This window comes from Astatotilapia calliptera, chromosome 17 (genome assembly GCF_964374335.1).
Source record: "Astatotilapia calliptera chromosome 17, fAstCal68.1, whole genome shotgun sequence".
In the NCBI taxonomy this organism is placed as follows: Eukaryota; Metazoa; Chordata; class Actinopteri; order Cichliformes; family Cichlidae; genus Astatotilapia; species Astatotilapia calliptera.
This window is the reverse complement of record NC_137438.1, coordinates 33164582-33177755: the sequence shown is the minus strand read 5'-3', so window position 1 is coordinate 33177755 and position 13174 is coordinate 33164582. Positions and strand designations below refer to the sequence as shown.

At 38.8% G+C, this 13174-nt stretch overlaps 1 protein-coding gene across 2 annotated transcripts in view; it reads left to right on the top strand.

Annotated features, from left to right (window-relative positions):
- pdzrn4 (PDZ domain containing ring finger 4) overlaps positions 1-13174 on the top strand; it is a 47095-nt gene that overhangs the window by 22385 nt on the left and 11536 nt on the right. For both annotated transcript variants that reach the window (XM_026146908.2, XM_080291489.1), the window contains 2 exons: positions 7363-7628; positions 8412-8514. In XM_026146908.2, the coding sequence (XP_026002693.2) occupies positions 7363-7628; positions 8412-8514 (369 nt within the window). The remainder of the gene's footprint in view (positions 1-7362; positions 7629-8411; positions 8515-13174) is intronic.

Below are 13174 nucleotides of genomic sequence, written 5' to 3'. Positions count from 1 at the left end.
CCTAGATTGTATAGTTTTTCACAAAATAAATATTACCACAGTTTGTGAAGTCTACAAACTCAGATATGTGCTGAGTTTTGATCCTTACTGGCTTCTTAATGTTTAAAAATGCTAATCAATGCATTTAAAAAAGAAAAAAAAACTTGGAACAGAAAAGGAAAAATAAGAAACTGCCTTTTAACTGTCCAAACAAACATGACAGCATATCTTCAGAGCAGAAAACGACATCTTGTTTAAGCACACTTGAGAGGTGACCATGACCCACGTTGAAGGGTTTTCAGTGCAGGATAAGTAGTTGAAGGACAAAAAAACAGCCTGTTACTTTCAGCGATTATCATTAAACAGAGACACACGGAAAACGCCAACTTCTTTAGTTTCAGACCATTTAAAGGACACTCCGCTGTAGCAACATTTCCACCATTTGCTCCCTGTGAGGCTAAGCTCCAGCAGCAACAAGCCAGCGTTGTGAAGAGTGTTTCCTTGAGGAAACACAGTCTAATCTTCAGCGCACAGGCACTGTGATGTGGAAGGGAGTGACCTGAGCGAGCTACTTAACATCCGTCCCCACAGCAGCTTTTTAATCTGTTTTTCATGTTGTCATGCCATCTTCCTCGAGCAGAACTAATTGGTTGTTTTCGCCTGTTATGCAGGAGCCAACATAGAAAAAAAAAATCACTGAAGGACACTTGTAACAACTTGAACGCACACTCACAGGACACGGATGCGATCGCAGGTGCAGACAAGTCCAAGTGGGAATTGCTTGACTCAGTTCGACAAGTAAGGGTCCTAATAAAAGCATTTAGTGAACTCTTAGCTTATCACACACACACACAAAATGCCCCCCGCCCCCTTCCCGGTCTGCCTCCCCGTCTGATTTGCATTTTGGTTAACACTCTAATTGCCTCTCATTAAATACCTTGTCACTTTGATTAATTGGTGTGATACAGAAATGTAAAACAGCAGAGCGGTACAATGCATAGTGAACAGTTTCTGATTGGAAAAGACGAACAAGCCCATCTAAAAAAAAAAAAAAAAAAAAAAAAGCACCGGGACAATAAACAAAGTAAGTAAGTTTTTTTTAAAGAATCTGATTTATCCTGAGCTTCTCCTTCTGAAAAAAGGCCGTGCTCTAAATGTTTCAAACCTGAATTGTTTCTGGTTTGGATCAGTGCAACAATACACATTCATCTCTCCATGGACAGCTATTAAGGTGACTATAAGCATGTTAAGGTGCCCTTGAGCGCATCCCCAGCTGCTACAGTTGGTCACAAGCCAAAACAATTGGCCTGAGTTGATAGGAGTAAGCCATTAAAAACATGCTTGCCATTTCTAAACAATCAAACATAAAGTTTCCTTTTGTTAGTTGCTTAGACTGAATTAATGATAATAAAGATGGTGGAACAGTTGATAGTTGGGTGATAAGTTTGACTTTAACACACTCTGCAGTCACTCAGTGAGAAAGTGTGAGCCTGCTTTCATTACCTGACCACAAAGGCTAAGATCACTGAAAAAATTCCTGCTGTGACAGAGAAACAGAAAATACCTTGGAGCCAAAATATGAGGACCACTCATCCAAACGCCTTCACCCTCGCCAGCACACTTACCAAGTGTGAAGTAGATTGCATGAACAGTGCATGGTGAAGGACAGACACACAAACGCACAGGGACTTCCTCTCTTACATTTATTTTGCTAACAAAAGAGCTACGTGCTCAGACAATATTCTCTAATTAAAAATAGGTTAAAAATAATCACAGTAAAACTCATCTACTTCAGACAGTCATCGCACTCGGCTTGAAGTTGGCTGTGACCGGGGTGCATTTGAACTTAAGCCGCTCTGTCACGTCTAAAAGCTATACAGATTCTCTAATGGCTTTAAAGTGGCAGCTTTTGCATGCTGTGTTTTTTCTTTTCTTACTTCAGGGCACTTTAAAAGTTTCAAGGAAACTAAACTTGACCATTTAAAGCTCAACTGCTTGGTTTTTCATATCACATAAAAAGGCACTCACGCTTTGAAAAAACTGAAGATCACTTGATCAACAAAAGATCGCTTGTGATTGGTTTTGAATTTGAGAGAAGATAGTATGTCTTATAGTCAGGCAAGAAAGCAGTGTTGTATTAACCATGTCTGTCAAGGAGAATCGTGAACAGCAAATCATAATCTCCATTTTTAAACTGATATTAATCATTGTAAGAATTGTGTTCTAGTTTAACCAAATTAAAACCTGAAGCAGTTTACAAATTCTACAGCTAAATGCAGTTAACTGTTAACAGGTTCACTTCCAGGCTAAACCTCCAAGTGTATCATATCTCATACATACATTTTTGAGTCCTCTACATTATTTATGTGAATTTTTCTATTCCTGAAAAATCCGATGTATGCATACAGACACATGTATTGCTACAATCATTAATTATGATTGCAATTAAATTAAAGTAAAGATACCAGCTTCCCAAAATTTGAATTTACAGGCAATTATTTCATGGTTCAGGCTTTACAGGGATAACTAACCATAGCCTGTATATAAAAGATGGATGTGGCTTGACTGGAAAAAGCTCCATGTGCTTAGTAAACTCTTCTTGAACGAGATCTTATTTAATACAGCATGGAATTTCTTTTTCAATTCATTAACCATTCAATCCCAACCAGTTGCAGCAAATGGCTGCCCCTTCCGAGCCTGGTTCTGACAGACGTTTCTTCCTGTTTAAATGGGTTTTTTCCATCCTACTTTCCCACAAGTGACAGTTCATCCCCAGATTGTTGGTCTTCAAAATATAAAGTGCTTTGAGGTTACTGTCGTTTTGATTTGGCCCTACATAAATAAAATTGGATTAAAAGGGTTAGGGTGCATAAGCAGTGGATTTGACTGAAAAGCTGTACGAGCGTGCAGGGATGCCGAGTTTCTCAGTAAAATGCGCTTGTAACATCTGATTTCAACAGATTAAAATAGCGAAACCAGTAAGTGGTCTAAGGTTGTTTATAAAAAATGGATGTAGCCAATCTATGTATCTGAGGCTTTGTGAAACAAGTCTATATAATGTAAACCTTTAGATGATAATATAAATCAAGGCTTTAGAAAGGCTGATTCAAATAAAGCTTTATTTAATCCCACTCAGATTTGTTCTCCTAGTTTTCCCTGGCTGCTTGTCATACATGCATCACATCTTATTCAGTTGGCCGAGCATATAGCTCACCAGTTGAACAGCCTGTCACTCAAATGTATGAAACCATGAGCTTCTTTGCTTCTGCAGCACTAGGAGATATTGCATGTGTTTTATTATTGACTTTTATTATTGAAATGAGACATTTGACAGTGGGCCCTCTCGAATCATCTCAATACAACAAAAGAAGAAAGAGAAATGAGATTTGGCAGATTACCAGGGCACACCACCTGCGTTTCCTTATTCATCACAATATAACAATTTCCATGAATGTAAAAGCAGTCTTGCATGCATTCAGCTTAGGTTCACAAAAATTACGATCATGATCTGATCAAAAAAACAAAACAAAACAAAACAAAAGAAAGAAAACGAAAATACTGCTGGTGTTGAGCTTGCATCTCTTCAGGGGCAGATGAGGTCAGGGTTGAATAAATGGAGGGGGGTTCTGTTCAGGAGCTTATTGTTTCGTGGCCCATTGTGAACTTATTCAGTAGAAGATGCTGGTATTATTCAGTCAAACGTGCTTGCAGCAGCCATATCGTAGTGCTGTTTAAAGTCTGTCTGGAGCTAATGTAATGCTGGAATTGTGTGTGTGCATGTCTTCTCTGTGTGTTGGCTTCCATTTGCTCACAATGACACCATATCTGTCAGATTTAGCTGTGAGGCTGAGTGCTTTCCATCTTATCTCTGTGCAGCAAACACAACCATTCAAAAGTACAGCTAGACCCAAGCTCACCCATAGAAACACTTGCTGTTATCGCTTGGCTTTTCTTATCTCTCCTATTGGATTTCAAAAGAGGAAACAACATTTAACCATCTTAGTGGCTAACTGATAAAACCTTTTGACACATTTAAAGGGTGACCAGACATATAGAGAATATTAAATGCTTTAGGCCAGATGCTGTGCTACTTTCAGCCCGCTCTCAAGACATATAACAATCATTTCTTCATCATGGTCCACTAGTAACCCTTTATAGGCAATGGTGTGTGAAATGCCTGCATCAAAGGCAGCAAAATATTACAGAGAGCTTGGAAGTGAGGCTTGATAGTACCAAATTCTTTCTAGTCATTAAAGTAAAATATCAAAGCAAATTTTAACATTTCAGACTTGACAAAGAAAGGGACAGCTTACTTGGACTAAAGTAAGTCTAGGATAACACTGATATTCAATTCAATTCAGTTTTTGTTAATTAGCATCAAATCATAACAACTGAAAAGGCACTTTGTAATGTAAGGTAAAAACTACAATAACATGAGAGAAAGTGTAGCTCTCCTGATGACTGCTTTTAGCAGGACCATATGCCATGTCACAAAGCTCAATTGGTTTCTTGCACTTTGCTGAATCTATGTCATCAAGAATTAAGACAGTTCTGGAGACAAAAGGGGACCCATTGATAGCGAGACGTATCTGCTGGTCCAACCTATCTGGGAAGACAGCACTAGCTAAAGATAAGATAAGCTACATTTTCTTTACTAATTACAATTACTCAAAAATCTGTATTGATGCTGTAATGTGTTAAGACATCAGTTTGTTATAGCTACAGACAACAGATAATTTCAAGCATACTTTATATAAAAAGTACATATTAAAGATATCTTACTAATTAGCTAACTATTGCAGAATTAGCAGCAGTAGCAGCATCTGCTACTCTATAGAATTTGTTTGGCACTGTTAAGCTCCCTTTAAATAAATAATTTAGATATTATATTAGAAATTAGATATACAGATATCTTGATATGTTATTTTAATTCAATTTTAAGTTTTGAAACTTTAATTTTTCTATTCATAAAATGAAGTTTGGAAAATGGTAAACCTTAAGTACAACTATAAAACGGTCAAACAGTAGGCTTTTGATACTTATTCGACTTACTGATCGTCTTATTGCCAACACTACGCTCGCTGAACACCTAAAGAAACACAACATGAACTACAGTATACAAAATTCATTCCACTCCAGGTGTAGCAGACCGCTTTGGACCTCGACCTTTCGGGAAGAATGTTTGGACAGAAAAGAAGCTTTAGTTTAAGTCTACTGGGAACGCTTTTTATTGGCAATGATAACCTTTAACTTCAGAAGTATATGAAGGCTCTGCTTAGATTGTTGGTTCATTACAGCTGTCCCCATGGGCCCCCTTGAACTGATGCTATTTTTAACACCCTCTTGGAGCTTCTGCGGGTCATATAGATGATGCAATGCTGTAATATTGTCTCTTTGTCACCTTGGTCACAGGAGCATGCTTCAGTAATGAGAAAGGGATCTTGTCATCAAAATGGAATTACTTCTTCATATTGATGGAATCTGCACGCCTATATATATGTCTTAATACACCTAGTGCTTATGGATGCACTGCTCCCATATATGCTTATTCACACCCCCACACACATACAGATAGAAAGGTAGATGCTGTGACTTAATTAAATTCACAAGTTAAAAACGCATCAACAGCAGGGAGCTGCAAACACGCAAGAAAAAGAAATACATAAATTTACTTTGTGACTCAGAAAATGTCTCCACAGTCCACATCTTAATTGTCTCAAAGCTTTAAAACATTTTTCGAACTTGTCTGCATCTCTTTATCTCCTCATTTGTGGCTTAATTATCCCAAAAGCCATAGATTTAATGCATATGATCTTCAAAATGCGCAATTCACAAGCACTTGCAGACAAACACACATGCACGTAAAACCTACACGTTCTGAGTCATTATCCCCGGTCTTTGTCACATCTGCTGGCTATTAATCTCGCCCATTTACCTCCTCAATAGTCAGGTTGAATAGAGGAACAACAGCAGGTAAACACGCCGGCAGGTGTACCCGAACAAACAGTTTCGGCCTTACAGAGCATTCCTACTGATTGGAGATTAATGTGCCCATCTGGACCTCATTAGAACTTAAATATGTGATGAAACTTTCTCGACACGTTCTTTAGGATGAGCATAAACAGAGTAAACTGGGACTTTTCAGTTACAGGTTTTGATTTCAAAGGTGTAGTTGCCAGGATTTGGTGTGTAATGATGAACTTGTGTTAGTCCTAAAAACAGCAACAAATGTCACATATGAGTGCAACATAATAGCAAAAACCAGTTGTACAAAACACAGATTTTGCTGCTAATGAGCACTTCCCAGAGGGTCGGTTGTTTGACCAATGCTAAATGTCAGCACAGGTCAAAATTCTGTAGGTCAATTCTGTAAAAGTGTTAAGGTGACATTGAGCTCATTAAAGAAATAGGTACATAAGAATATACAGAAACTGTAGTGACTTGACTGGATCAACTGGAGGACCATACGTTGTTTCTGTGTTTCATTTATTTAGGCTTATAACAATTCTCCAGATCCACAGATTGGTTCATGCTTTGGTTTATCTTTAAAGGAGATCTTTACACTGTTTACACTCCAAGTTAAAGCACAAACATGTCCACCCATAGGGTAGGAATCACGACACTTTGGTAATGAATTTTTACCAGCATATCTGTTCTCAGTTGCTTCTCCTGTGGCTCAACATTTTCTGATCTTGCGATTTAAGTAAGTGCTACTTGCTAAAACTGGTGCTCCCAGTGGGGTGAAGTCTACTCACTCCACTTTGCTCATTTCCCTAAATCATTATTATTATTCTGCATCTGCATCTAATGGGCCTAATGGTTGGGATTCAGAGTAAATAATGCATCTGAGTTAGACTGATTTGCAGAAGAACATGAGGCAAAACTGCTCATTAAAGCATGCTTAGGGAGTATTCTCAAAAGCATTCTCTGTATTTTCTAGTACAGTCTCTGTGGATTTACTACCAGTTGAAAGGTTAGCACATTTTTGAATAACTGGTCAACAGTTAAAATGTTTGAACCTGCTGGGAAAAGTGTGCTGCGTTGTTAAAACAAAACAAAACAGGAGAGTGCTATATGTAAGGTGCTCTCGGCATCAAGAATTACAGGCAAAGTGCCCTTTATAAAAGCACTTAACTAATGTGGTAGTTGCTTCATTGGAAGCTATTAGTGCTTAACTGTGGAGAGTTATAGCTGTACTGAGATTTCCAGGTGTGAATGTGGAACCAGTTGCTCCTGAAAAGAGCGTGGATGGCTGTCAGATGCATCCTGGATTAACAAAAAAACACTGGGATCTTAAATACAAGGCTTGTTTCCTTTGCTTTCTCACAGTGACACATTGCAAGACTCACTTCCTGAAACTATTTGCTTTCTGTTTCCCCCCAGGTAAATGGTTTGGCCAAGGTCGAACATGATGAAGCAGTGGTGGAGGCCATCAGGCGAGACCCTATCGTTGTCCAGGTTCTCCGACGTACCCCCACCAGAGCCGCGGCGGCTGTCGTACAAAACGGCACCAGCTCGCCGCAGGACGTGTGTGTGGTCGATGTGTGCACGCAAACAGACATCACCTTTGAACATATTATGGCACTGGCCAAGCTTCGGCCTGCTACCCCACCAGTCCCTGACATTTGTCCCTTCCTGCTGTCTGACAGGTGAGGGCAAGCATTTACGTAAAGGTAAATGAGTGTTAATGTTACACAGGATGGAGATCCTTCCTCTAAATGTTTTTAACCACAACTAGGGAATTATACTCTTCCTGGCCCAAATGAATCTGAAGCTTACCGGAGGTTTCAACGCCGTTTTCTTTCATTTCCTAGTAGCTATTAAGCAGCCGTATCATGGTTTGGAAACCCCCTGGAACGCTAAGTACTCTGATATCATTATGCAGAGCCAAACCCGCATGTAATAATTGCTTCGGTGTGCTACATCCATTTTCTGTAATGGGACCTTTTGCTGGGCGATTAAAAGCCAATGGGCTGATAGAGCAGGCATTTTGATGCTACATCCATTCTGTGGCTGTTTACAGGGCTTGGCTTGGCAACAAATGAAATCACTTTGTCCCATAAAACTACGAATATGCTAGTCGTGGTCAGTGATTACAGAGAGGCTGTTACATTGTGACAATTTTGCAGAGGTCATGGCTTTATGAGGGCAATAGTTGATTACCAAATTGCTTGTTTGGAGTTTTGTGGTGAAATGAGAATCATTATTAAGAAATGTGATATAAAATAATAACTTACAATAGCTGGCAACATAGCTGTCCTTTATATGAAATTATACAGCCCTTGTGTGGTGTCTGCAATATCGCTACATGGATTTGAACAACGTCTGTCTATTTAATGATCTGACTAAACTGAAATAAACTGCCATGAAGCAAAGAGATAACCAGCACATATTTTAATGATCTTTAACATTCTACTTTTTCTTCTTTCTAGCTGTCACTCAATCCACACTATGGAACATGAGTTTTATGAATGTCCAGAGTACCTGTCTAACACCACAGCAGATGTGGAGAGGATCGTAGAGTATGAGTATGAGGTACAGTCTTGCATCATCTTTTCAGTGATCACTCTTAAGAGTATGTGTTACATTTTTTCTAACCAGCCACCGTTAGGGACCTCTTCCTCGCACCTCGCATACACAAACGTCTTTGCTAAAAGAAAACAAAATCACCTTTTCGTTTGAACCTACACCAAATTTACAAATGAAAAGAACTTAGTGGAACAATAAGATAAAGAAAACCTTGCATCCTTTAGACAAACAAACATGGGGATAATATATGCTATGAAATGATCTGGATGGACAACCTATAATGAGATAATCTGGCAGCTAGCTAGGCTAGACTGTTTAGGTTAGGTTTTAATTTTACGCTACAATTCTAGGAGTCCATAGCACTAGCAATAACACAGCCCTAACATTTGCTTTTACAAGATCAAATTTCCATTATGAGTGTTTGTGTACAACACTGAATTCAGTTATAACAAAATGAAAGCAGTTGCCACCTTGCAGTGCAATAAAGTAATTGTTTAACTTAATAGCAAAAACTGTAGCAAAGTTGACAAAATTAGCTAAAAAAAAACTGCTGTGAACTCAGACATGTAGATTTATTTACACAAGTGGCCAATCCTGCTATACAAGTACACATGTACTTCTTCCATAGGAATTAGGTGGGTAAGTAAGCCAGGTTCTTTACTACTACAGACCTCTGAAACAATGCACTTTAAACATATGATATCAAAGTGGTAATGATTTGGGTTTGTTTTGCAGCCACAGGACATGGGCACTTTGCTGTCATTGAGTTGACCATGAACTACACTGTATGCCAAAATATTCTTATTCTGGAATCAAATGTGAGGCTGTCTGTCTAAAACTTGGTACTGCAACAGGGCAATAATCCCAACAGCAGACCTACGAGAGAATAGCTGAAAAAGAAATGAATCAAGGTGTTGCAATGGCTCCGTCCAGAGATCAACCTGACTGAAATACTGTGTATGGACCTTACAGAACAGTGCATAAACACGTCTGCAAACCTTAATGAACCGAAGCAGTGCTATAAAGAATAGTGGGCCAGAGTTCCTCCACAACAAAGTGAAAGACTGATAAAATCAGACAGAAAATGATTACTTCAAGATATTTCTGGTTCTACAAGCTCTTGGATTATTGGGTTGTCCTTAGTTTTTTACAGTAATGCAGAGTCCTGTGAAACCTTTTCACATAACGGCACATATTTCTGCATTCTTAAAGTTTTCTCCTGGCACCAGGAGTTTAAAATTCATAAATTAAAATACCAAAATCTGATATTTGATCACGACCAATGGCATTTCCAGTTTACATCCTTTGCTTTCTGCTATTTCTTTCTTGTTTCTGCAACTGACTTTCCAATAAAAGTCCTTCAGTACGCATCAAAACTCTATCTGTACCTAAAGACAGACATTGCACAATACCTGTGGAATAAAAACCTCATTTAGCTAATGATGTTATTTTAATAAGAACAGATAAAACTTATTTTCCATTGATGTAGGAGAACAGAGGACACCATGAGTCAGTTATACACAATCTAAGAGGATAATACAAGGTTGGTCAAGATGTACGATGCTCACAAATCTAACAATACAAGAAAAATTGCAGACTGCAGTAATAGAAGAAAATTGGCCACCCCTTGTCAAAGCAGCATCTGCTCTTTAGATTGTTTTGTATAGCATAGCAAAGTCCCTGGATTTAGTGCGGAAGGCCATTCTTCATATAATTGTACAAAAAGAAAATCCCTCTCTGAAAAGCCTCCCAGTTGAATTACCTGTATGTTTTATTCACAGGCAGTTAGTTTCCCTTTTATCACGAACTGTCTGTCAGAAATATTTGTGCGCCTTTTCAGTCAGTCACTTCAAGCTGAATAGAAATTGTGAATAGAGCAAGCACTCATTGTTTCAGTGAGAGGGAAAAAAACTTGTAGATGAAATCTGTGGCATTTTAATTAAAGTGGCTAATCATTTCAAACAGCATCTGTTGTATATCATAACAAGAGTCTTTAGCCGTGAAATTCAAGGCAAGTTCTTTGCTAATGCCAGAATGTTAACATGTTCAACGTAAATATACACAGCTATGCAATATTTAGCATGTCAATTATAATTCTAGCTTCTTATGACTGCCTAACTAGCTATTAGCTGAAGCTGAAGGGAATTTCAATTGTGAGGTCATTGTTTTAGACCAGTAATTAACTTGTTAAAGTTAGGTGTCAGGGGACCACTTAAAATACACTAATCATTCATCACGTTTAGCTGACAAGGCATTTAACAAACAAGCACAAATGTGGTGCTGCCTTATAGGTGCTATTGTAAACGTGACGGGATCATCATTAAGATGTGTTCTCTGGGCACCAATAATGACAAACCACAGCTGTGCATATTCCAAGGCAATGCGTCCCAGATCAGGACCATGTGTATTGAGCAAGGTTTTGTTAGCAAACTGCTAAAAGAATTTATCACAACCCACTTCGGTATGTACACCTGTTTAACTGCTTGTTAATGCTAATATCTAAATAGCTCATCAAATGACAGCAACTTGATGCATTTAGGCATGAAGACAAAGCCAACATGACTACTGCAGCTAAAGTTCAAACCGAGCAAGAAAGGAGAAAGAAAGATGATTTAAGTGACTTTGAACATGGCATGGTTGGTGATACCAGACAGGCTGGACTGAGTATGAAACTGCTGATCTACTGAGATTTTTCTGCACAATCATCTCTGGGTTTATAAAGAATGTTCTGAAAAAGAAAAAATCAATTCAGCGGCTTATCTTATCTTATCTTATCTTAATCAGACTGCTTATAGCTGATAGGAAAGCAGTAGGAACTCAAATAACAGTATCTCTGAATGCGCAACACATTCACCCTTGAAGTAGATGGGCTACTTCAAGGGTTCCATTTACCATTTACCATTTACAGCAGTAAAAACCAACACTGGGTGCCATTCCTGTCAGCTGACAACAGAAAACTGAAGCTATAATTCACACGGGTTCACCAAAATTCAATTTCTTCTATGAAAATGAAACAGGATCAGAATTTGGCATCAGATTTGTCATGAATCCATACTGCCTTGTTTTGGCCCTAACTATACATTGTTTAAAGCCACAGCCTATCTAAGTATTGCTACTGACTCTGTCCATTCACAGTTTACCGGCAGTATCTTCTGTTGGCTGCTTGCAGCAAGGTAGTGTGCCATGTCACAAAGATTAAATGATCTCAAACTGGTTTCTTGAACATAACAATGTACTCAATTGGCCTCCACATTCACCACATTTAAATCCAATAGAGCACCTCTGGGATGTGGTGGAGCAGGAGATTCACATTATGGATGTTCAGCTGACTAATCTGCAGCAGTTGTTTGCATATATATACTATCGTGCCAGTATGGACCAAGTATCTGAAGAAGAATTAAAAAAGTTCTCAAGGCAAAATGGGGTCCAACCTGATACTTGGTGTGCCTAATAAAGTGCCCATTGAGTGTATATCGTTTGGTTGAGTGGATGATTTATGCTTATTGTTCTTAAATTTGCTAATCTCTAAGTTTCTTTTTCCTTCTTACTAAAATCTTGTGATTAAAAGAGCACATTTACCACGTGCACTTGCAAGTGTCTCCATTGTGACAGATGAACCGTACCAATCAGCCAGTAGACCTCAATATCATGCCAGGTGACAGTGATGGGTGATATTTGCTACTCCCGAGGTGCCTTCGCTGGTTTAATAGGCACTTCCTGGTTCAGTGAACTGCATTGTGGGTCATTAGGGTATTGTCTGCTGCCAGCTGTGGTCTTACCTTTACAGTCGTCTGGATAAAAGATTCTCCTGTGTGGGTCTGGGGAAGGTTGAGGAGCGGAGGGCTTGTGTGTGGTAATAGCAGTAGTATCAGAACAAGGTCAGCACACACATCTATGCACAAGCACACACATCAAATCAGCTGTCTACACTTTCCTCTGTCCATTCATGTGTATCTAACTGAAACATGAATTGCTTTCCTGTTGGATGAAACAGAATAGGGCTGCAATTCCCAGGAACATTACTTCTGACTGACAGGTTTAGCTTCACTTCAGTTTGATCGTACACATGGGTACCCCTGCAGTCATAATACCCTGCCAAATGTACCATACCACAATATCGTCAAGTAGCAACAGACTTTCAAAGTAGTTTTTATGTGGATGCTTTGATTACTATTCTAAAAGATAAAGTTCACAGTTGAATAGCAAGCCATTGCAGTTAGGGTACCCAGTACCATGCGGGTATGGAAATGGGTATTTTCTTCAGACACATCTTTTATATCCACCTACCAGGCAAAGTAATATTGAGGAACAACGGATTTTAATGAAGACTCAGTGTGATCACTAGGTTGCATAGTGTGGTTAATAAAGTGGCAGCTGCCTACCAGACAGCATTCAGTTATCTGTTTGCCAAATTAATCCTGTTCTAATGTCGTAATTATGGACTGTCAACAGGTGCCAAACTTCAAATGCTGAATTTTTAATCTTCCAAACCAAGATTGAAGCAAATACTGGTATGCAAACAGATGTGCAAGAACAAAGGGTCCTATTGAGCGCTGGGTTGTGGAAGTATAAAGCAAAATGAAAAAAATGCAAAAAGGCCTAGTACCACTTTCTCTGGATCAAAATGAAACAAATTTGAAAGAATTGAGAAAAAACAAACGTACGA